Below are 25,661 nucleotides of genomic sequence, written 5' to 3'. Positions count from 1 at the left end.
AGCATGTTGATTTCTATAAAAAAATATGTCACGGGGGGAGCAGGGCTGAAAAACTACCTATTAGGTATTGTGCTTACTACCTGGGTGATGCGATCATTCATACCCTAAACCCCAGCATCACGCAATATACCCGTGTAACAAGCCTGCATGTGTACTCCCTGAATCTAAAATAAAAGCTGAAATTATTAAAGATAAAAGGAAAGAAAAAAGATCACTTTCAATGAATAAAAAAAAAACCACCGTATGTATTTCACTGGGATTGTGTTAAATTTGTAGATCAGTTTTGGAAGATCAGTTTTGGAAGCTTAATATTGATTCTTCTGACCCATGAATATAATATATGTCTTCATTTATTTAGTTCTTTAATTTTTCTCAGTAATGTGTTATAGTTTCCAGTGTACTGGTGTATTAGTCCAGTCTCACACTGCTGTAAAAACATACCTGAGACTGGGTAATTTATGAAGAGATGAGGCTTAATCAGCTCATGGTTCTGTGGGCCCCGTACAGACTTCTGCTTCTGGGGAGGCCTCAGAAGACTTAACAATCATGCTGGAAGGTGAAGGGGAAGCAGGCACATCTCACAAGGCCAGCAGGAGAGAGAGAGAGAGAGAACAGGAGTGAAGGGGGAAGTGCCACATACTTTTCAAATAACCAGCTGTCTTAAGAACTCTGTCATGAGAACAGCAAGGGAGAAGTCTGTCCCCATGATTCAGTCACCTCCCACCAGGCCCCTCCTCCAACACTGGGAACCACAACTGGACATGAGATTTGGGTGTGGACACAGAGCCAAACCATGTCAACTGGTTTGCACATCTGTTTTCATATTAATCTCTATTTTATTTATGTCATTGTAAATGATACTTTAAAAAATTTTACTGGCCGGGTGCAGTGGCTCACACCTGTAATCTCAGCACTTTGGGAGGCCGAGGTGGGTGGATCACCTGAGGTCGGGAGCTTGAGACCAGCCTGACCAACATGGAGAAACCCCTTCTCTACTAAAAATACAAAATTAGCCAGCTGTGGTGGCACAGATCTGTAATCTCAGCTACTCAGGAGGCTGAGGCAGACGAATCACTTGAACGTGGGAGACGGAGGTTGCAGTGGGCCGAGATGGTGCCATTGCACTCCAGCCTGGGCAACGAGGGAAACTCTGTCTCAAAAAAAAAAAAAAAAAAAAATTTCTTTTTTACTTTTGCTTGTTACCTGTATGTAGAAATAAATACACTTGATTTTTTTGCAGGGGGCATATTAATCTTGTATTCTGCCACCTGTTAAACCTGTTCATTAGTTCTGGTAGATTTTTTGTAGATTCTATAGGATTTTTTACATATACATAATTTATTGTTTGTGAATAAACATGAGTTTAATTCTTCCTTCCAGTCTCCATGACTTTTATATCTTCCCTCTTGCTTGATTGCATGGGCCAGAACTTCTGGTGTAAACTTGAATAGAAGTGAGAGCTAACATCCTTGCCCTGTTTCTGATCTTAGGAGAAAAGCATTCAGAATTTCACCATTAATGTTAGCTATAGATTTTTCATTGATGCCATTTATCAGGCTAAGTAAATTCCCTTTTGTTTTTTAAATGAAGGTTTTCTTTTTAAATAGGAATGGCTGTTGGATTTTTCAGATGCTTTTTATGCATCTATTGAGATGATCATGTTTTTTAAGTTTCTTAATAGGTGGTTATTATTATTTTGAACGTTAAATCAACCTTGCTTGCATTACTGAGGTAGTCACCACTTGGTATAATGATGGATCACTCTTTTTTTTATATTGCTGGATTTGATTTGCTAAACTTCAAAAAAAACTTTATTTGCGTTTATGTTCATGAAGCCCATAGTTTTCTTGAACTCTTAATTGTTTCATTTGATATTAGGGTAATGTTTGCCTCAACTTTATGGAAGAGTTTATGTGGAATTGGTATTGTTTCTTCCATAAAGGCTAACCAAGGTTGAGAACTACCAGACTATAATCGCTCTTTCTTTCTATTTCTAAAATCTTTTTTTTTTTTTTTTTTTTTTTTTTTGAGATGGAGTCTCACTCTGTTGCCAGGCTTGAGTAGAGTGGTGCGATCTGGGCTCACTGCAGCCTCCGCCTCCTCGGTATCCAAGCAATTCTGCCTCACCCTCCCGAGTAACTGGGATTACAGGCGCCCACTACCATGCCTGACTAATTTTTTGTATTTTTAGTAGAGGTGGGGTTTTACTATATTGGCCAGGCTGGTCTCGAACTCCTGACCTCAGTTGATCTGCCCGCCTCAGCTTCCCATAGTGCTGGGATTACAGGTGTGAGCCATGCACCCGGCTGGCTATATAAAATTAACAAAAATTGTTTTACAATTTTTAAGTTTCATGGGAGACATATTAGTAAAATTTATAACGCATATACCTGCACACTCTTACCCCATAGAAAGCTTATCTGTCTTCTAATCTTGAGCAGTTTCTATAGTAATCATGTTGGCCATGTCTTTCTCAGCTCCCCTACCCAACACTCAGAAATCAGTGGCTGATGCTTAGTACTCAGGGAAATGCCCAGAATTCCTGTCAAGTTTTTCTCTGTTCTCCTTCCTGCTCTGTCCTCAGAGTTTTCCAAGTCCATCATATGAGACAGGGGCAGCATGATGTAGTCTCTGCTGCTAGGACTGTAGAGCCAGACTGCTTGGGTTAAATCCCACTGTGCCACCCACTAACCATGTGACCAAAGGCAAATTTCAGAATGCCCCTATGCCACTCTAAAATAAAGATAATTAAAACACCTCCAACTTAAAAGTTGTGATTACTGACACATAAAACACTATGGATAATGTTTGTCACATGGTTGGTGCTCGTTGAATGATAGTTATATCCTATTATTTGTCTCCAGTTGGAAATTGCTGGGATGCTCAGCCTTTGGTGGAATAGCTGTCTGCTTCTCAGCATCTAGAAACACTTTTGACGGCTAGAATATCATCATCTTTTACCAAGAATTTGGAAATAAATACAACTCATAACCTCTGGCTTTTTCGTTTCTCTCTGACATAATGATTTCTTTGCATGGTACTTGATTTTCTAAATGCTTTTTTCAACAGATACTATACTCTGGACTCATGCTTAGGTCATATTTGTGCAGGGATTTTTAACCTTAGCACCACTGGCATTTGGGACAAGATATTTCTTGTTATGGGGGCTGTCCTGAGTACTGTAGGTGTTTAACAGCATCTGTGACCTCTACCTACTAGATTCCAGTAGCACCCCTGCCAACCCACCCAAGTTGTGTTAACCAAAACCATCTCTAAACATTGCCAAATGTCTCCTGAGGGGCAAAATCACATCTGGTCGAGAGTCACTTTTTTAGAGGGGACTTCAGTATGTGCTGCCATAGAAAACTGTGATTTGTTTTTTTAGTATTTCTTGGAGAGAGCCATGACAGTTACTAATCAATACTTATTTTCTAGACTGTCTTTGTTTTTTTGAAACGGTCTCACTCTGTTGCCCAGGCTGGAGTGCAATGGCGCAATCTTGGCTTACTGCAACCTCTGCCTACTGGGTTCAAGCAATTCTCCTGTCTCAGCCCCTCAATTAGCTGGAATTACAGGAGCATGCCGCCATGCCCAGCTAATTTTTGTATTTTTAGTAGAGACGGGGTTTCACCATGTTGGCCAGGCTGGTCTTGAGCTCCTGACCTCAGGTCATCTGCCCACCTCAGCCTCTCAAAGTACTGGGATTATAGGTGTGAACCACTGCCTGGCCTATTAATTTTACTTAATACATTTTTCTCATATTTTCAGTTTAGCATAGCTACTTGATTTAGTTGCTGCCACTGGGATTGGTCAATAAGGGCGTCTGTATTTTTTTTTAATTTGCTGATTGTTCAAACTGATGGCTTAAAGTATATAATTTTTCCCTCTATAGTTGCCATGGATGTAGGCACCTAGGGAGGTTATCGGTGGTTAACAGCATCCAAATCTATACTTTTTAATATGTCATTGCACTTTGGTTTCAAAAAGAAGAGACATAGCTTACTGATGATTCTACTTATGTTATGCCTAGAGGTTGCTGGGAAAACAAGTATTTTCTATCTCAAGACAGGATATTACTGCTTGGGGATAATCTATTATCCATGGGCATTTATAAATTACCTTTAGGCGCTTCTAAACAAAGTAAAGTAACTCTGGGTAATTTTATTTGAATTTAAAATTATTGAACATCTGATGAATAAATACAGTATAAAGTATCCTTGTTTTTAAACATGCTTTTGAATATGATATTTATGCTTCAAGTATATATATGTACGTACATATATATTCTCTGGGAGGAATATGGTCTTGAATCTATAAATTAAGAAGATGCAGTGTTTCCTTTAGATGCAAGGTTTTCCTTATCGGAATATTTTTCACAATACCAAATGATTTTTAAAATATTATGGGTATGTGAGTGATTTACAGTCAAAAATACCTACCATTTATTGTTTAAATAATACCCAAGCAAAATCAGATTAATTTTTCTCAATCAGAATATGAAAAAAACTTAGAAAAATATCATGAGTACAACAGAAGAATGAGCCTTAGAGAAATTATATGCCATTAGTATTAGGCTTATAATAACAAAACATTTTACAAAAACCATAAATGTTCTGCTTTTGATCAAAGAAAATATGGATGTTTAAATGGACACTGAACTTTTTACATACCCATTTATTTTGTGAATCTGTAAGTATTCTTAAACTACTTCCTCTACTTGGCAGTATTTTCTCATTTTATTAATCTTTGCTTTTTTTTTTTTTAACCGTACACATTTGTTACTTATCTTGATAGTTTGCAGATATCTTTAGGTAATATATAGCTTTCTCAGTGTTGATAACATGCTAGGCTATCAGAAATATGACAAAGATGATGCTGAAGATGATGATTATGATTATTATTTGGAGACGGAGCCTGGCTCTGTTGCTCAGGTTGGAGTGCAGTGGCGCTATCTTGGCGCACTGCAGCTCCCACTTCCCGGGTTCGTGATTTTCCTGCCTCAGCTTCCCGAGTAGCTGGGATTACAAGTGTGCACCATCACGCCTGGCTAATTTTTGTATTTTCAGTATAAACGGTGTTTCATGATGTTGGCCAGTCTGGTCTGGAACTCCTGACCTCAAGTGATCCGCCCGCCTCAGGCTCCCGAAGTGCTGGGATTACAGGTGTGAGCCACTGCACCTGGCTAACAAAGATTGTTTCTAAAAATGTGAAAGTTTTGGCTGGGCGCAGTGGCTCATGCCTGTAATCCCAGCACTTTGGAAAGCCGAGGTGGGTGGATCACGAGGTCAGGAGTGTTCGAGACCAGCCTGGCCAAGATGGTGAAACCCCATCTTTACTAAAAATGAAAAAAAAAAATCAGCCGGGCGCATTGGTGGGCACCTGTAATACTGGCTACTCGGGAAGCTGAGGCAGGAGAACTCTAGTCTGGGCAACGGAGCAAGAATCCTTCTCAAAATAAAAAAAAAGGGGGAGGAAAGTTTTATGCATATCTTCAAATATAGTCAAATGCCTTTTTATTTTTTAATTAAAAGAGCCCTTTGTAAACAACAATGAGATACCAGTGTACCTTTTAGAATGGCCAAGTCCAAAACACTGACAACACCAAATGCCAAGGAGGATGTGGAGCAATGGCAATTCATTGCTGGTGAGAATGCAAAATAATACAGCTAATCTGGAAGACAGTTTGGCAGTTTCTTACAAAACTAAGCATACTCTTACCATATGATCCAGCCATCATGCTCTTTGGTATTTACCCAAATGAATAAAAAACTTATGTCTACACAAAAACCTGCACATGAATGTTTATAGCAGCTTTATTCATAATTGTCCAAACTTGGAAGCAACTCAGATGTCCTTCAGTAGGTGAGTGGATAAATAAACTGTGGTACATCCAGACAGTGATGTGTTATTCAGTGCTAAAAAGAAATGAGCTATCAAGCTATGAAAAGACATGGAGGAAACTTAAAATGCATAATACTAAATGAAAGAACCCAGTCTGAAAAGACTACATACTGTATGAGTCCAACTAAATGACACTCTGGAAAAGGCAAAACTATGGAGGCAGCAAAAAGATGAGTGATTGCCAGAGGGAGAGGGAGAAGGAATGATAAATAGGCAGAGCACAGGATATTTAGGGCATGCTTCATATTTAAAAATTTGTATGTTGTATTTAGCAGATGGGAATTTTTTTAATTTTTTTTTTGAGACAGTGTCTTGCTTTGTCACTTAGGCTGCAGTGGCACAATCACCGGTCACTGCAGCATCCACTTCTTGGGCTCAAGCAATCCCCCAACCTCAGCTTCCCAAGTAGCTGAGAACATAGGCACATGTCACAATGCCCAGCTAATTTTTGTATTTTTTTGTAGAGACAGGGTTTTGCCATGTTGCCCAGGCTGGTCTGAAACTCCTGAGCGCATGCCATCTGCCCACCTCTGCCTCCCAAAGTGCTGGGATTACAGGCATAATCCATCATGCTTGGCTTTTTTTTTTGAGATGGGGTTTCCCTCTGTCGCCCAGGCTGGAGTGCAGTAGCATGATCATGGCTCACTGCAGCCTTAACCTCCTGGGCTCTCAAGGAATCTTCCTGAGTAGCTGGGACTACAGGCACGCACCACCACCCCAGCTAATTTTATTTTTTGTAGAGACAGGTTCTTGCCATGTTGCCCAGGGTGGTCTTGAACTGCTGGCCTCAAACAGCCCTCCCACCTCGGCCTCCCAATGTGCTAAACAAAAAAAGACTGACTTTTTTTTCCCCTTTGGCTAACAGTTCCTTGCATTGTATCTGAACATTTTGTTAACGAGAAAATTGAGTTGACTAAATGGTTGCATTGGGGCAGGGTTGGGGGGGGCGTAGGGGGGGAGCTGTGTACTCAGCATAGTCAGTTTGTAGGATATCTTAAGTTTTTCCTTGAAAACAAGCAGTTAGAGGGTTTACTATCACTTTGGGTTTGACTAAGAGCTGTATGATTAGCTAAATAGTTTAACAGTTTGGGAGACAGCTCTGCACTGAATCATTCTGTGTTGACCTTAATTCTGTTTTGGCCTAAAATCCATCCCATTCAAGCATACCAATTTTAGCTGCTTAAAATTAAAAAATTGAAAACATTATCTTCATCGTAGTGAAATACTGTTGATGTGTGGAAGGGGAGTTGGTGGAAAATTTGTTTATCTATTTTTTTATTTTTATTTTATTATTATACTTTAAGTTTTAGGGTACATGTGCACAATGTGCAGGTTTGTTACATATGTATACATGTGCCATGTTGGTGTGCTGCACCCATTAACTCATCGTTTAGCATTAGGTATATCTCCTAATGCTATCCCTCCCCCCTACCCCCACCCCACAAGAGTCCCCCGTGTGTGATGTTCCCCTTCCTGTGTCCATGTGTTCTCATTGTTCAATTCCCACCTATGAGTGAGAACATGCGGTATTTGGTTTTTTGTCCTTGTGATAGTTTGCTGAGAATGATGGTTTCCAGATCCATCCATGTCCCTACAAAGGATATGAACTCATCATTTTTTATGGCTGCATAGTATTCCATGGTGTATATGTGCCACATTTTCTTAATCCAGTCTATCATTGTTGGACATTTAGGTTGGTTCCAAGTCTTTGCTATTGTGAATAGTGCCGCTATAAACATATGTGTGCATGTGTCTTTATAGCAGCATGATTTATAATCCTTTGGGTATATACCCAGTAATGGGATGGCTGGGTCAAATGGTATTTCTAGTTCTAGATCCCTGAGGAATTGCCACACTGACTTCCACAATGGTTAAACTAGTTTACAGTCCCACCAACAGTGTAAAAGTGTTCCTATTTCTCCACATCCTCTCTAGCACCTGTTGTTTCCTGACTTTTTAATGATCGCCATTCTAATTGGTGTGAGATGGTATCTCATTGTGGTTTTGATTTGCATTTCTCTGATGGCCAGTGATGATGAGCATTTTTTCATATGTCTGTTGGCTGCATAAATGTCTTCTTTTGAGAAGTGTCTGTTCATATCCTTCGCCCACTTTTTGATGGGGTTGTTTGTTTTTTTCTTGTAAATTTGTTTGAGTTCATTGTAGATTCTGGATATTAGCCCTTCATCAGATGAGCAGGTTGCAAAAATTCTCCCATTCTGTAGGTTGCCTGTTCACTCTGATGGTAGTTTCTTTTGCTGTGTAGAAGCTCTTTAGTTTAATTAGGTCCCATTTGTCAATTTTGGCTTTTGTTGCCATTGCTTTTGGTGTTTTAGACATGAAGTCCTTGCCCATGCCTATATCTTGAATGGTATTGCCTAGGTTTTCTTCTAGGGTTTTTATGGTTTTAGGTCTAACATGTAAGTCTTTAATCCATCTTGAATTAATTTTTGTATAAGGTGTAAGGAAAGGATCCAGTTTCAGCTTTCTACATATGGCTAGCCAGTTTTCCCAGCACCATTAATTAAATAGGGAATCCTTTCCCCATTTCTTGTTTTTGTCAGGTTTGTCAAAGATCAGATAGTTGTAGATATGTGGCATTATTTCTGAGGGCTCTGTTCTGTTCCATTGGTCTATATCTCTGTTTTGGTACCAGTACCATGCTGTTTTGGTTACTGTAGCCTTGTAGTATAGTTTGAAGTCAGGTAGCGTGACATATCTCAAAATAATAAGAGCTATCTGTGACAAACTCACAGCCAATATTATACTGAATGGGCAAAAACTGGAAGCATTCCCTTTTGAAACGGGCACAAGACAGGGATGCCCTCTCTCACCACTCCTATTCAACATAGTGTTGGAAGTTCTGGCCAGGGCAATCAGGCAGGAGAAGGAAATAAAGGGTATTCAATTAGGAAAAGAGGAAGTCAAATTGTCCCTGTTTGTAGATGATGTGATTGTATATCTAGAAAACCCCAACATCTCCTCAAGCTGATAAGCAACTTCAGCAAAGTCTCGGGATGCAAAATCAATATACAAAAATCACAAGCATTCTTATACACCAATAACGGACAAACAGAGAGCCAAATCATGAGTCAACTCCCATTCACAATTGCTTCAAAGTGAATAAAATACCTAGGAATCCAGCTTACAAGGGATGTGAAGGACCTCTTCAAGGAGAACTACAAACCACTGCTCAATGAAATAAAAGAGGATACAAACAAATGGAAGAACATTCCATGCTCATGGGTAGGAAGAATCAATATCGTGAAAATGGCCATACTGCCCACGGTAATTTATAGATTCAATGCCATCCCCATCAAGCTACCAATGACTTTCTTCACAGAATTGGAAAAAACTACTTTAAAGTTCATATGGAACCAAAAAAGAGCCCACATCGCCAAGCCAATCCTAAGCCAAAAGAAAATTTAAATCAATTGATTTACTTATGAAAAGAGAGAAAGGAGACTTGTACTGTCATATAGATATGGCTGTATTTTATTTAACTACCTTATTGTTGAGAATAAACTCTTGTCTTTAGGCTTAGGTTAAATTCCTGAAAGTGGCATTATATTTTATTGCCTCATGTTTTCCATTTAGAATGAGGTTAATTTTTTATATATGTATTACACATTTGTACTTCTTTCATCAATTGCATATTATTATTATTATTTTTTTGAGACAGAGTCTTGCTCTGTTGCCCATGCTGGAGTACAGTGGCGTGATCTTGGCTCACTGCAACGTCTGCCTCCCAGGTTCAAGCAATTCTTTTGCCTCAGCCTCCCGAGTAGCTGGGACTACAGGCACATGCCACCACGCCCGGCTAATTTTTTGTATTTTAGTGGAGAGGGGGTTTCGCCGTATTGCCCAGGCTGGTTTTGAACTCCTGAGCTCAGGCAATCTGCCCGCCTTGGCTTCCCAAAGTGCTGGGATTACAGGCGTGAGCCATCGTGCCTGGCCGAATTGCCTATTATTATAATATGTTCTTTCTCATTTAAAAAGGTGTTATGCAATCTCTTAGTGTGTTTAAAACTGTTAACCTTATCATGCATGTCATACATATCTTCCCTATTTTACTTGCTTTTCATTTTGTCTTATATAATGTACAGGAGGTTTGAATTTTTAGATAATCATATAAATATGTCTTTTTATGTTTCTATTTTTGGATTCCTGCCTGAAGAGATCTTTTCCCATCCAAGTTTTTAAAAAACTGTTCGCTTACATTTTACCTTAGTATGCAAAAAAATTAAATCTTGAATATATTCATTAAATCTTGGAATATGATCGAGCTATTTTAACTTAGTTTTTGCCAAATTGTGGAATGTAGATTTCCCACTAATATTGGAACAAAAAAGAAGTTTGGTCAAAGAAAGTAGATTTTCAGATTTATGATACTAGTATGGGAGATCATTTTGAAGGTTTTCAAACTTTAAAGACAAAGGATTTATTGAAGGCATATATCTGAGGCAGATCAATGTAGTGGAATTGGATTAGAATTCCATTACTGCTGCTTGCCAGGAAGCTTCTAAACCTCTTTATATTACAGTTTTCTGAATGCTAGAATTGGAATAGTAGTACCTGCTTACAGGATTGTTGGGAGAAATGAATTAAGTGAAATAAAGTTAGGTAAATAACTTATATGTAGTAGCTAGTAGTTGGTAGTTGCAGTGATGGTGATTATTGTCATCATCATTTGCTGCCCCTAAAGAATCCCAAATTTAGAAATAGATAGTGTAGTCTCCTTTAAGTGGATTCTCTGAGTTTCAAAGAAAAGTTTGAGTACAGATTTTAGATTTGAGTCTCGTGCTAACTGAATGAATCTCTTCACCACACTAGTGATTATAATTGTGTATGCTGAGAAACTGGGGGTAAGTGTAATGACAGTGAAATGCCATGCTATAGTTTGCTTTTATGATGGCAAGTGACAAGAGTATTTTATATTTAATATAAGTACAGGGATTTTAAGGCATTTATAATGTCTTTAAGAATGTGATAGCGAAATCAGTAGAGGATATAAGCCCACTCAGATGTGTAACTAGAAGCAATGTTGTTGAGTAGAGGAAAATAAAAGGGAATGAAGGAAGGAGGCAACTAGGATTAGTAGTGTCATTTATTATTATTATTATTATTGTTGTTATTTTTTGAGATAGAGTCTCTCTTTGTTGCCCAGGCTGGAGTGCAGTGGCACTTTCTTGGTTTACTGCAGTCTCCACCTCCCAGGTTCAAGCAATTCTCCTGCCTCAGCCTCCCAAGTAGCTGGATTACAGGCGACCGCCACCACACCCGGCTGGTTTTTTGTGTTTTTAGTAGAGACGGGGTTTCGCCATGTTGGCCAGGCCGGTCTTGAACTCCTGACCTCAGATGATCCACCCACCTCGGCCTCCCAAAGTGCTGGGATTACAGGCGCGAGCCACTGCGCCCGGCCTCATTTATTATTAGACTCTTATGGATGGCATATTCTTTACATGAGGAAAATGATTTATAGGAAAGATTCAGTAAAATATAAGCAGATTTTTGAAGCTTTCTGTCTTTACATATAGAACGTCATCTCTCCATGACTCTGGTGATATTTTTCAGCAACCCCAGTGAACAGCTTCTCTCCTCATATTGTTTCCTTTTTTAAAAAAATTTTTAGGCCAGGTCTTGGCTCACATCGTAATCACAGCACTTTGGGAGGCCAAGGTGGGCAGATCACTTGAGCTCAGGAGTTCAAGACCAGCCTGGGGAATGTGGTGAAATCCTGCTTCTACAAAAAATACAAAAATTAGCAAGGCGTGGAGTGGTATGCACATGTAGTCCCAGCTACTTGGGAGGCTAATGTGGGAGGATCACTTAAGCCCAGGAGGTCAAGACTCCATTGAACCGTGACAATCCCACTGCACTCCAGCCTGAGTGACAGAGTAAGACCCTGTCTCAAAAATTTTTGTTTAAAATTTACTTTTATTTTCTTTAGCAATACAGACAGGGTCTCTCTCACTGTGTCACCAGGCTGGTCTCGAACTCTTGGACTTAAGCGCGATCCTTCCATCTCAGCCTCCCAAAGTGCTGGGATTACAGGTGTGAGCCACTATGCTCAGCATCCTCATGTTATTTCTTTTTTCTTTCTTTCTTTTTTTTTTTTTTTTTTTTTTTTGAGAGGGAGTCTCGCTCTGTTGCCCCAGCTGGAGTGCAATGGGGTGCAATACCGGCTCACTGAAACCTCTGCCTCCCAGGTTCAAGTGATTCCCCTGCGTTAGCTTCCCCAGTAGCTGGAATTACAGGTGCCCGCCACCACGCCTAGCTAATTTTTGCATTTTTAGTAGAGACGGGGTTTCACCATATTGGTCAGGCTGGTCTTGAACGCCTGACCTCAGGTGATCCACTCTCCTTGGCCTCCCTAAGTGCTAGGATTACAGCCATGAGCCACCACACCCGGCCATGTTTCTTATTTATGTGTCTTTGCTTATGCTTTTATTTTTGCTTTGTCTGTCCCTACCACACCTACAACCCCCTTCCTTGAGGGAAATGCTGATTCCTGTTCATTCTTTAAGATTCAGCTTAGTGTCACCTCTTCATGGAAGTCTTGCATCATCTCTTCTACTTCAGCACTGTGGCACTTTGAGACAAGTTTTCTTTTAATCCCTCTTGTTTTGTGCGTGTGCATGCAGACCAAATCTTCCTCAGCACTAGATATTGTCAGTTATTACATTTAATCCTTCTAATGTGTAGCGATATCTCATTGTGGTTTTTAGTATTTCTCTGATGCCTAATGTTGTGCATCTTTTCATGTGCTTATTTGCTATCCGTGTATCTTCTTTGAAGTATCTGTTCAGATATTTTGGTAATTTAAAAAATAAAAGATTGCTTTATTATTTTGTTTTGAGAGTTCTTTATATATTCTGGAGTGTTTTCTTTTTTTCAGATACGTGTTTTGCAAATATTTATTCTTAAACCCTGACATATCTTTTCCTTCAAATTTCAAAGAGCAGAAGTCTTAACTTTTCTTGAAATTTAGTTTATCAGTGTTTTTTCTTTTATGGATCATGCTTTTTATGTTATATCTAAGTAATCTTTGCCTAATTCAAGGCCACAAAGATTTTCTCTGATGTTTTCTTCTGATGTTTTATAGTTACTGGTTTTGTATTTAAGCTCATGGTCCTTGTAAGTTTACTTTGTGATGCAAGGTATGGATTGATGTTTATTTATTTTTTCCATACGGATATACCATTGTTCTAGCACCATTTGTTGAAAAATCTGTGCTTTCTCTATGGTTACCTTTTTGTTGTAAATCTCTTGACCATGTATGTGGGTCTATTTCCAGCTTCTCAGTTATGTATGTCTATTCTTTCATTAATACCAAACTCTGGATTACTGTAGTTTTAGTAAGTCTTGAAATCAGATAGTGTGCACATCTATGTTTATATCTTTTTCAGAAGTGTACTGGCTATTTTAGATTGTCTGTCCATATAAATTTTAGAATTAACTTGATTTCTGCATGGGGAAATATACTGAAGAAGAGGTGTAAGATGACTTAAGCCAAGAATGATGAAAAGGAAGTTGATACCCATTAAAAAAGATGAAAACGTACATATCAGAGGAGAAAGAAAACACAAACTAAATAAAAAAAGTGGAAAGAAGGCTGGGTGCAGTGGCTCATACCTGTAATTCCAGCACTTTGGGAGGCTGAGGTGGGTAGATCACTTGGGCCAGGAATTCAAGACTAGCCTGGGCAACATGATGAAACCCATCTCTACAAAAAAATACAAAGATTAGCTGGATGGTGGTGGCGTGCACCTGTAGTCCTTGGTACTCAGAAGACTGAGGTGAAAGGATCACTTGAACCCAGGCGGTTGAGGCTGCAGTGAGCCGAGGTTGCACCACACTGCACTCCAGCCTGGGTGATAAAGTGAGACCTAGTCTCAAAAAAAAAAAAAATTAGATTAGATTCAGTATCTTTAGATGAGTGGGAGGCATTAAATGCAAGGCATTAAAGCATTGTAATTGTTAGGTGGAGACTAAGACTTAATTTGGAATTCTGGGAGGAAAATCATAAGCTTAAGTTGTCCATATTGATAATGAAATAAAATGAAACATGTCTATAGTAGCATTATTTTTGAAATTTTGAAGTGATCGATAGATTTATATAACCCCAGGTCTGGTCTCAGTTTTTTATTTTAGTATTTATTTATGTTTCATGTTGTTGCTGCTGCTGTTGTCTTGTATCTCAGATATGGGAGAAAGTTTCTAAATATGCAGAAAAGGAATTGTATTCGATTTCTTTCTCCTTTATTTCCTCCTGGTAGTACTGTAACTGATGAGTAGACTATGCCCTCATCGCTTTCCAGAGCCAGAAGCTTCCTGTAAGTTATCTCTGGATTGCCATAAAGTTATCTTTGGATTACGTTTGGAAAGATGTATAACAACCAATAACGTTTTCTCATATTCATCTAGGGGCATTATTGCCACATATTCCTATGCATTTTATTTGCACAGATAACTAGTGTTTGACTTGAGATATATTTGATAAATAGAGCCCCAAGAATAAACTGACTAGAAATAAGACATATTGAGTCCAAGTATTTCCTTGTTCCTTGGGTTATCTAATTATTTGGTTTGCTAGCAAGGATTGTAGAAAATAATATTATCATTGATTTAGGAAACCAGTTGCTATCATCTTAAGTTAAATGTACTAGTATGTGTTTAACCTATTATCTTCAGTCCCATTCCCCAATATTAGGCCATTTAAAACTACCCATTCTTGTCCTGGGAACTTTGTTCTCTCCACCTATTCTTGACCATGCCAGAGGTTATCGGTTATTCATCACCCTCATCCTTTGTGATAAGGATGTTTTATTTTCCCTTTAGTTGTTCTACTTATTTTAGAGTAGTGACAGTAGAGAACAATGCAACTACCTGATGAGGGAGAAAAAGGAAGTAGTAACAAGAAATGCCAAATTCCTTGCAGAATTATTGAAAAGCAAAATACTGTATAGCTTTTCTTTTTCAAGTAGTGCTGTGAAAACAGTATATGCTCCATGAGGGTAAGGACAATGTCCAACTTGTTCACTATTGAAGCACCCTAGTGCTTGGTACAGTAAATGTCAGTCGTAAGCAATAGGCATGCAATAAATATTTCTTGAATAAATGTTAAACTGATCAGAAACATTAGACTTCAAAAGTCTGAAGGTTTTTTTTTCAATAATGATGAGTGACTTTGCCATTATAAAACTTTTTTTTTCTTTTTTTGAGTGGTCACAGAGCTGGAGATGTCATGAATACTTGGAATTAAGTCTTTTTTTAAAAAATGTTTGCATTATTTTATAATGTATGGACTTCAGTTGAATATATAAAGAAAGACAAATGCCATCCACAGGCCTTTGGTATGGAAATAGAATGGGGTTGCTAATGAAATTGTTCTTTATCCCAGGGCGTCATTTAAGCTCTTGTGATTGCCATAAATCTTTAATTTTGTCAATATGATCTTACTATATGCAGTATAGTTTGCTAGGGGCAGTTTTTGTAGTATCAGCTGCTTGTCCCATTCAGGTGAAGTACAAATTTAGTATGACAGTTGTAATGATTAATAGTTGTGTATAGTTAAAAATAAATATTATAGTTGGGTGTAGTGGTGACACCTGTAGTCCTAGCTACTTGGGAGGCTGAGGCAGGAGGATTGCTTGAGCCCAGGAGTTTGAGGCCAGGCTGGGCAACATAGGTAGACACTGTCTCTTTAAAAAAAAAAAAAAAAAAAAAAAAAAAAAAAAAAGGCTAGGCACTGTGGCTCATGCCTGCAGTCCTAGTAGCACTGGGAGGCCAAGGCAGGAGGATCTCTTGAGGGCAGGAGTTCAAGACCAGCTTGGGCAATATAGTGAAACCTTATCTCTACTAAAATAAAATAAAATAAAATTAGCTGGGTGTGATAACATATGCCTGTAGTCCCAGCTACTGGGGAGTCTGAGGAGGAAGGATTACTTGATCCTAGGATTTCAAGCTTGCAATGAACTATGATTGTACCACTGTCCTCCAGCCTAGGTGACAGAGCAAGACCTTGTCTAAAAACAACAACAACAACAAAGTTATTGATAAGGAAATAGAAACTTTAAAAATGACACAGTGCAAGAGTTATTTGCTTTGTTAAGCAAGATAAACACAGACACATTTTCTCAGGAAGGAAGCTCATAATGGTTAAGACCAGATGGGAAAGATATTTATTTATTAAGATGCGTATGTAGTAAGACACAAAAAAACATGTTTTCCCTTCTGTAACTTTTGGGAATAAATGCCAGTATAAGACAGATTTATCTGAGAATGTGTAAAATGGAATAAGTTATTGATATTTACTCTGAGCTCTAAATTAAGCCTCATATAGGCTTAATTTTGTGTTCTTTCAATTTTAGGAACTCTGCCAGCATCTGTGTATCTGCCAATGATTGATTTTGCAAACTATTGTTGAAATGATTAGTGATTTGTATTTTGGGTTAGATTTCATTGAGTTAGCAGTCTGATTCATTATGAAGCACTCTGGTGCTTGTAGGATTTTTAGTCTGAATCGTAAATGAAATAACATTAATTGTGCCAAACTACAGACTGAGGTAAAATGACCTTACACTTAGGGTGATAAGAGAGAAACTGTAATTTAACACTATAGGACTTACATCTTTGCATACACTATAGAGGCTTCTGTTTTTTGTAAGCTACTCTAGATGACCAGTATTTACAGAAGCTTAGTTCTAGCTTTTACCAGTTTGCCCTGATTTGGCCAGCTTGTTTTTTCAGGGGGAGTTATGCTACTTTATTTTCCTAGTGCTACATATAAAACTTGAGATTTGGGGTTCTTTAACAATAGTATATTTGTATGTATTTCATATGTATTTTTAAAATATACCTTTCATTGAAATGGCATGTTATGTAGATTTATTTGCAGTTTTGGAAACTCTAAATTTAAATTTTTCTGTGTAAAGCAGACCTAGCATTACATATAATATTGCTTATAAATTAAAAAACTAAAATACAAAAACCCCCTAAAATACATTAAATATTTTTTATTTTTAATGTTTTTAAAAATTTTACTTTAAGTTCTGGGATACATGTATAGAACATGCAGGTTTGTTACATAGGTATGTATGTACCATGGTGGTTTGTTGCACCTATCAACCCGTCATCTAGGTTTTAACCCCTGCATCCATTAGGTATTTGTCCTAATGCTCTCCCTCCCCTTGCCCCCCACCCCCTGACAGGCCCTGGTGTGTGATACTCCCCTCCCTGTGTCCATGTGTTCTCATTGTTCACCTCCCACTTGGGAGTGAGAACATGCAGTGTTTGGTTTTCTGTTCCTGTGTTAGTTTGCTGAGAATGATTGCTTCCAGCTTCATCCATGTCCCTGCAAAGAACATGAACTCACTCTTTTTTGTGGCTGCATGTTTTTTTTTTATGTTTTTTAGAGGCAGAGTCTTGCTATGTTGCCCAGGCTAGAGTGCAGTGGCTATTCAGAGGTGTGATTATAGTGCACAATGGCCTTGAACTCCTAGCTGCAAGCAATCCCTCCACCTCAGCCACCCAACTAGGTGGGACCACAGGAGTATACTGCTGTGCCCAGCTTTGAAATACGTTTTCTATGAAGTCAGTATTTTACAGACTTATCTGAAGTTTTTGTTTAATAGAACCAAAGACAAATTTATTAAAGTCTTCATTCTGTGGCAGTGTTTAATCAGCCTTTGGTGATGGAGATTAAAACTTTTTAATGTAAGGAGTATATAAGAAGTAGGAGAAAATCGGGTTCCTTATCTAGGACTGATGGTTACTCTCAGAAATTTTACTCAGAGTCTCTGAGGCCTTTGTAGGAGACACGTTAAGAAATAAAGAGTGAATGGATGGCAGACTCAAAGCAGCTTGTGTAGTATTTGAGAAACTAAGTGGAATGCTTTTTGTACTGTTGAAATGGAGTTAGATGGCAAAGTTGGAAAGGTTGCTAACAGGCTTTGTTATGTAATCAGGATTCCCAGTATAAATTTGGTTGATGTAATGGGAAGATCTTTTGAGAATCTATGTAAGTTGCTGGAGAAATTAGAAACTCTTGGAAAAACTAATTCAAAAACCTGCCTCTTCATTAGTTTGAAATTAAAGATAAGAAATTAACTGCACTACGTTTTCCCAAATAAAACATTTCTCTTTCTTGGATGAAAAATGTTAATCACTCAGTATTTAAGTCTTGAACTGAGCTGTATATGAGACTATTTGAAACCGTATGAGCAGTGTCACATTTAGAGATTTAAATTACATTTGAATAATTTATTTCATAATTTTAAGTTATTTTGAAATAGATTTTTGTGGTATGCCTACAGGGTGGAAAGTTGATGCCGAGACCTGAGAGGGGAAAATACAGCTGAATGGAAGGGTTTAGTAATGTTAATTTCCTGAAATTGAGTTCTCTGTTATTGATTGATTGATTGAGACAGGGTCTCACTCTGTTGCCCAGGCTGGAGTGCAGTGGGGGAGTCTCGTCTCACTGCAAGCTCTGCCTCCCGGGTTCACGCCATTCTCCTGCCTCAGCCTCTGGAGTAGCTGGGACTACTGGGGCCCGCCACCATGCCCGGCTAATTTTTTGTATTTTTAATAGAAACAGGGTTTCACCATTTTGGCTAGGCTAGTCTGGAACTCCTGACCTCAAATGATCCGCCCGCCTTGGCCTCCCAAAGTGCTGGGATTACCGGCGCGAGCCACCTTGCCTGGCCAAGTTGCCTGTTTTTAATAGCACAGTGAAAACCCGATTTTGGGGAGGAGGGCAGTAGTGACCAGAACTATACTAAATTACTTAGTAAACTCAAATGAGAAATTTTGTAGCTTCAGTCACTTTTTTTTTTTTTTTTTTTTTTGAGACGGAGTCTCGCTCTGTTGCCCAGGCCGGGCTGCAGTGGCGCGATCTCGGCTCACTGCAAGCTCCATCTCCCGGGTTCACGCCATTCTCCTGCCTCAGCCTCCTGAGTAGCTGGGACTACAGGCGCCCGCCACCACGCCCGGCTAATTTTTTGTATTTTTTTTGGTAGAGACGGGGTTTCACCGTGTTAGCCAGGATGGTCTCGATCTCCTGACCTCGTGATCTGCCCACCTCGGCCTCCCAAAGTGCTGGGATTACAAGGCGTGAGCCACTGCGTCCGGCCTTCCGTCATTTTTATTGGCATCCTAATCAAATCCAAAAGAGACCTCTGACCCCTAATATGGCAGTATTGATCTTACTTTGGGTTTTACATATTATAGATATTGGTAAACATTTTATGGAACTTTTTTTTAAGGAAGAGATTTTGTAATTTTAATGGACTTACAATGATTGAAACATGAAGAATTAAAAAATAGAAATCTAGTTCTATATAATATCTGTTTTAGAGATTAGAATTGGAGCACCAGAAAAGATAGTAATTATTTTCTATCTAGATTTTTAAAATATCTGGGAAAATTGAACATGTGGATGAATTACCATTTCTTTGTATCAATTTTTAGAAAAGCATTAGGTGTTAATTGGCTGTGAGATGAGTAGGAAGGGAGGAAGGTGGCAGATTTTAGGATTACAAAGCATATGATCATTGATCATTCCACAAATACATGTTAAGTGCTTCCTATGTGGCGGGAACTGTATAGAGATATAAAAAGGATATGCCTCCACACAGAAACATAGTCCCCCTAAGGAACATACCATCTAGTGGGAGCCGTGATTAAAACAAATTAAATTGCCTTCTAATCCTATGCGTGTGTGTGTGTGTGTGTGTGTGTGTGTGTGTGTGTGTGTGTGTTTTTGATATGGAGTCTCGCTCTGTCGCCCAGGCTGGAGTGCAGTGGCGCTATCTCGGCCCACTGCAGGCTTTGCCTCCTGGGTTCACGCCATTCTCCAACCTCAGCCTCCCGAGTAGCTGGGACTATAGGCGCCCGCCACCATGCCCCGCTAATTTTTTGTACTTTTTTTTTTAGTAGAGACAGGGTTTTACTGTGTTAGCCAGGATGGTCTCGATCTCCTGACCTTGTAATCAGCCCGCCTCGGCCTCCCAAAGTGCTAGGATTACACGCGTGAGCCACCGCGCCCGGCCTGCCCTGTGTTTTATAAAAATGATCTAAAATTGGGCAGGGTGCCTTGGCTCATGCCTGTAATCCCAGCACTTTGGTAGGCCAAGGCGGGCGGATCACAAGGTCAGGAGTTCGAGACCAGCTTGACCAACATGGTGAAATCCCCATCTCTACTAAAAATACAAAAATTAGCCAGGCGTGGTGACACACGCCTGTAACCTCAGTTACTCAGGAGGCTGAGGCAGGAGAATCACTTGAACCTGGGAGGCAGAGGTTGCAGTGAGTCGAGATCTCGAGATCACGCCACTGCACTCCAGCCTGGGTGACAGAGCAAAACTCCGTCTCAAAAAAAAAAAAAAGATCTAAAATTAGTGAAACCTGTTTTTGTAAATTTAGGGTGTTTTACCCATTCTCGTTGTAGGTAATAAATTATGTAGTGTGTCTTTGGATCTAGATCTATTTGATTTGGCTTTGCTTAATCTTGTATTTTTTTGTAGACTCTTATGTTATTACCCAAAAGTACCCAAAGAGACACATGTGCCTTATGGTGTACAGAAGAAATTCTGAAAACCTTGTTACCTAAAAACTTTATTTTCAGAAGTATTATATATAGGCTGAATATGGTAGAAATCAAATTTTTCTCCTGTGGAAAATGATCATATTCTTTGTGCTATATGAAGTTCTGAGACACTTATGGAAAATAAAATACGGTTTAGCATTGCCCAAATTGTGTAAGATTAGCGTTGAAGAGCTTAACCTGGAAAGTTGGAAACTAATTACTGTTAACATATGAACAGATATGGAAAACTTTCTCTTTGCTCCTTTAAGTAAGTGGAAAGGAATGACTATTTTCCCTTTAGAAATGTGAGAGAAAATGATAGTATGGGAAATTTTGATTGCATTCTTATGAACTAGCTTTTTGATTTCTTGTTACATGATAGAATATCTCTGTTTTCTTTAATCTCTATATGTAACAAATTTCAGATGACCTGAAAGCAACTCTTCAATTTGGGATATAAGTTCTAAACTTTACTTGGAAACAGTTCCAGATTCAGACACTTGGTTTTGGGGTGTGTGTATATATGTTAATATATGAGCAAAGAACCCAATATAAATACTATGTGGCAATTTATTGAAAGCATGCAGGAGTTTAATTTAGGCTCAGGACGTTGTGTCATTTGCTATTGTTAGATATGAACTGGATTTTATTTTGTCTACTACCAAGCAGTACTTCTTATATTGGACCCCTTGAATAAGGTTACTTTTAGAGCCATTTGTCACCTACTTCATACGTAGCACATTTGATGAGTTTTATGTCTAGCTGGTCATCATTGATGATTGCTCAGTGATTATTTTGGCAGTTAATAGCAGGAAGATGGCACAGTATAGTCATGTGCTGCATAACTACGTTTGGATTGCCTAACAATGCATTTCTCAGAACATATCTTTGTTAAATGACACATGACTGTACTAGTTTTGATTAGGGTGGCCATGTAACTCATCCAAAGTGGACTCTTGAGCATGAAAAGGGATGATAATAATAATTGCTTCAGAACAACAGATATAAACCAAGACTGACCCAGGCAAACTAAGATATGTACTCGTACTAATTAGGACACTTTTGATTACTAGTAACAGAAAACACAATTCAAACTAGCTTAATAAGAGAACTATATTGGCTTGTGTATCAGAAAAGGCCAGTATTTGGGTGTGCTACAGGTGTGATTCAGTGAGGACTCTGCCTTTGTTTTTCTGTTTTCCAGGCTCTGCCTTCCATGGCTGACTTTCCTTATCGTTGTTGCATGGCTGCCAACAGCAATTTGGGCTGTATTCTTCTTTGTTTATGACCAGCAGGAGAGAGAAGCCTGCTTCTCCTATAAACATAGAATGAGTTCTGCGGTTTTGTGATTATTAGATTTTCCTGAACTAAATCTCTGCAAGGGGAATGTCATGTGCTGATTGTCTTAGGCATGGGATATCTGAATATCACTGAGGAAAGGAAGATAGAATTACCTGATTCTCTTAGACTAGTCAGAGTCCATTCATGAAACTGCTGTGTGGGAAAGCAGTGCAGCTACATGAAGGGAAGGGGTTAGGAAGCAACCATAATGTTCATTGCAAAGTCCAGTGCTGTTGCTTATTTGCATTTTCCCTTAGGCATCTGATAATGAGTTCCTGCAAGATCCTAGCATACTGCAGATAATGTGTGTGTTTTATTTTTCTGCAAGTGAGAATTTGTAGTATAAAATGACTTACTAGACTGGTAATGGGAGAGAAAAGGAGTTTACCATCCTGTTTTCTCTTTTTTAAAGTAAGACTATAATAATTGTTGATCTCCTTTTTTTTTTTTAAACAGACTAATAGGGATGCCAAAGGAAAAATATGATCCTCCAGATCCTCGCAGAATTTATACCATCATGTCAGCAGAGGAGGTAGCCAATGGGAAAAAATCTCACTGGGCAGAATTAGAAATCTCGGGTGAGTGGAATCTGAAGCATTTAATCTGGAATGTAATAGTGATAATAAAGTTGAGTATTGCTATATTTTTTGTACATTTTTAATTAGATGGACTCGTTGAAAAGCTACAAGATGGTAAGATACTAGTGTTTAATTTATCTGTTTTATGTGTGACTGAATATCTTTGTTTCCATTCTTTGAGATTAATTACATTGAGCAGGCATCTGGAATTGAGGATATTGGGAGTTTAGTTTCTAAGTAAAACCAGGTTCTTTGATATATTTTGTTTAGGCTATTTCAGAGTAATTATTTTTGCAAATTGAAATCTTTGCCATCCTCCTATCTCAGTGTCGGCAAAGAAGGAAACCTGGAAGCTATCTATTTATTCTAATAAATATATAGTAACTGTGTTACAGGACCTTAGTACCTGTTTAGGATTTGGTAAAATAGAATGTGATTCCTAAAAACTCATAATTCCAGTCTAATAATGAGAAAAACATCAGACAAACTCAAGCTAAAGGACCTTGTGCAAAATACCTAACTTGATTAATACTCAAAATTGTCATGGTCATGTAAAACAAAGGCTGAAACTGTCACAGACCAGAGGAGACTAAAGAGAGGTAACTAAATGCAAAATAGTAGCCTGCGTTGAATCTGGAACAAAAAAGTATAAAAACTGGTGAAATCCAAATAACGTCTAGAATTTAATTAGTAGTAATGCACCAGTGTTGGTTTCCTAGTTTTGACAAATGTACCATGGTGATGATGTAGATTCTAATGTTAGGAAAGCTGAAGGAGGGGTATATAGGAACTGTCTGTGTTATCTTGGTAACTTTTCTGTAAATCTAAAATTATTACAAAATTTAAAGTTTATTAAAAATAGAATATAAGTATTTTTCTTTTATGAATTGGTATAATACAGATTATATATAAAATGCCATTTTTTCCCCAGTAGGCATTCATTTGGAAGAGTTAAACCCCACATTGTAATGTCAATAGCAAGAATTACTTATACATTTAGCTAAAAGGGAACTGGGTGGATGGATGATTGGTAGTCAAAAGAATGAATATGAGCCAATCTTACTAAGTTAATGTAGGGTTTCTTAGCCTTGGCACTACTGACACTTTGAGCTGGATAATAGTGGAGGGCTGTTGTGTGCATTGTAGGATGTTTAGTAGCATTCCTGGCCTCCACTCACTAGATAGCAGTAGTACCCCTTCAGTTGTGGCAACCAAAAATGTCTCCAGGCATTCCAAAATCCTTTGAGGAAACAAAATTGCCTCTGGTTGAGAACTACTCAGTTGAACTACAAGGGTTTCTACATTTTGCAACTTCTCATTTAATACATGGAAGGTTCATGAGAAAGAGTGGTTGTCAGGTGAAAGTGGCATGAACGTAAAGGAGGGCCAGGTGTGTTTGGAAGCAATCAAATGGCATTAAATAAAAAATTAAAATGTCAGAGATACAATATCCATGTGTATTTGCAGCCTCTCTTACCACTTTTTAGTCCTTGTAATTTAGGTGTCATCTTGGGCCTGGGGTTTTACACTTCAGTATTTTGCCTTTTAGGTAGAGTGCGGAGCCTAAGTACATCACTTTGGTCATTGACACACTTGACAGCGCTGCACCTAAATGACAATTACCTTAGTCGCATTCCACCTGATATTGCCAAGCTTCATAATCTGGTTTACCTGGATCTGTCATCCAATAAACTCAGAAGTTTACCAGCAGAACTAGGAAACATGGTGTCTCTCAGGTGAGAAAGTAAAACAGACATGACTCACGATATAAAATTCTAAATTTAAGAAAATGAGGGGATGTTACTCAATTACAGTAGGATTTCTGTGTGTTGTAACTATCAAATTATATAAACTATCTAAGCATAGTGCTTGAGTTGGCCTCCGTTGAACATTTCTTTTCCTTTCTTTAAATTTGGAGGTTCCTGAATTAGAGTGTGCTTGTATTACCAGTTTCCTTGACAAACTTGAGGTGGGGTGGGGCTAAAATAGTAAGTCTCATTATCCAATATGATAAGACTGATTAGAAGTACTTGAAAAATGAAGATTTGCTGATGAATACAACTTACAAGAACATATCTCTATTATATGAGTCAAAGTATATTTATATTTCATAATACACTCCTTAAGGAAACCTTAAAACCTGATGAAATGGATTTATTTCTAATTTTTAGGGAATCTTTAAAAATTCCCTAAAGAAATTCTAAAAAAATTTTGCAGGAATCTTAAGATCTTATCTGAATGTTTCCAATGATTATCTGTTGAGTAATAATTTTTAAAAATTGCTATCACATGTTTAAAATTAAACATACTGTTTTAAAATCTTGTTCTTCACTATCCTTTACTTGCTTTTTTTACTTTTAGTCATCCACTAATGAGAGTGCTATTTTTTTCTATAGTCTGCTCAAAATTTCACAATCATAAAGTTAGATCTTATTTATGCTATCCTATTCTTGTCTGTACTATCTATGCTTTATTTTAATATTTATGTTTCATGTCAGTGATTGTCGATCATAGTATATTTTTTCATCTTTTCACATTTTCTTTTGTCTTCTTTAATATACTTCACCTGTTGTTTCTTATTCTTTTAATTAATTTTTTGGTTTGTTTTCTAAGTATTTTGATATGATTAGAGTAGTATTCAGTTACTTAAAAAGAGATACAGGTGATTGGCTACTAATTACAGTTTATTCCTGAAGTTTGCGTAAAAATTTGTACTTTTTTCTATTAATTAGACGAGGTTCAAGGATATCTGTTGTTTAGCTACTAAGGATATCTGTCACATTTGCATTTGATAGGCATTTTGGGTGAGCAAAAAGGGGGTAGATTTAGCCTGAGAATGATATGCAGTTCCTACACCTCCAACTTTAATGTGAGCTAGCCAATGAGTAAATCGTAGAAATAGAAACATTGTTAATAGTTGTGGCAATTGCACATTTTGTAGTACTTTAATATTGTGCAATGTTTTTGGATGAGAACATAGAAGTGTGCCTTGAATATAAACAATCACTCATAGTATGTTAGAAGGAGCCTTAAGAATGGCAAATACAGATGTTAATAAAACTTAGTATATTAAACTAATTTTTTTTTTTTTTTTTTTTTAAAAACAGGGAATTGCTTTTAAATAACAATCTGTTACGGGTTTTGCCTTATGAACTTGGTCGGCTCTTCCAGCTACAAACTCTAGGTTTGAAAGGTAAGTGATTTTTAAACAGTTTTGAGGTATTCTGAGCCTTTTAAAGAGCATTTTGGCCTTT

At 38.0% G+C, this 25,661-nt stretch overlaps 1 protein-coding gene across 1 annotated transcript in view; it reads left to right on the top strand.

The window, feature by feature from the left end:
• CNOT6L (CCR4-NOT transcription complex subunit 6 like) overlaps positions 1-25,661 on the top strand; it is a 107,664-nt gene that overhangs the window by 22,665 nt on the left and 59,338 nt on the right. The window contains exons 2-4 of the mRNA XM_030819037.1: positions 22,286-22,407; positions 23,957-24,143; positions 25,515-25,600. Coding sequence (XP_030674897.1) covers positions 22,296-22,407; positions 23,957-24,143; positions 25,515-25,600 — 385 coding nt within the window. The 5' untranslated portion in view covers positions 22,286-22,295. The remainder of the gene's footprint in view (positions 1-22,285; positions 22,408-23,956; positions 24,144-25,514; positions 25,601-25,661) is intronic.

This window comes from Nomascus leucogenys, chromosome 9, assembly GCF_006542625.1.
Source record: "Nomascus leucogenys isolate Asia chromosome 9, Asia_NLE_v1, whole genome shotgun sequence".
Lineage (NCBI taxonomy): Eukaryota > Metazoa > Chordata > Mammalia > Primates > Hylobatidae > Nomascus > Nomascus leucogenys.
The sequence above is the reverse complement of the archived record's forward strand: the minus strand, read 5'-3'. Positions and strand labels throughout refer to the sequence as shown.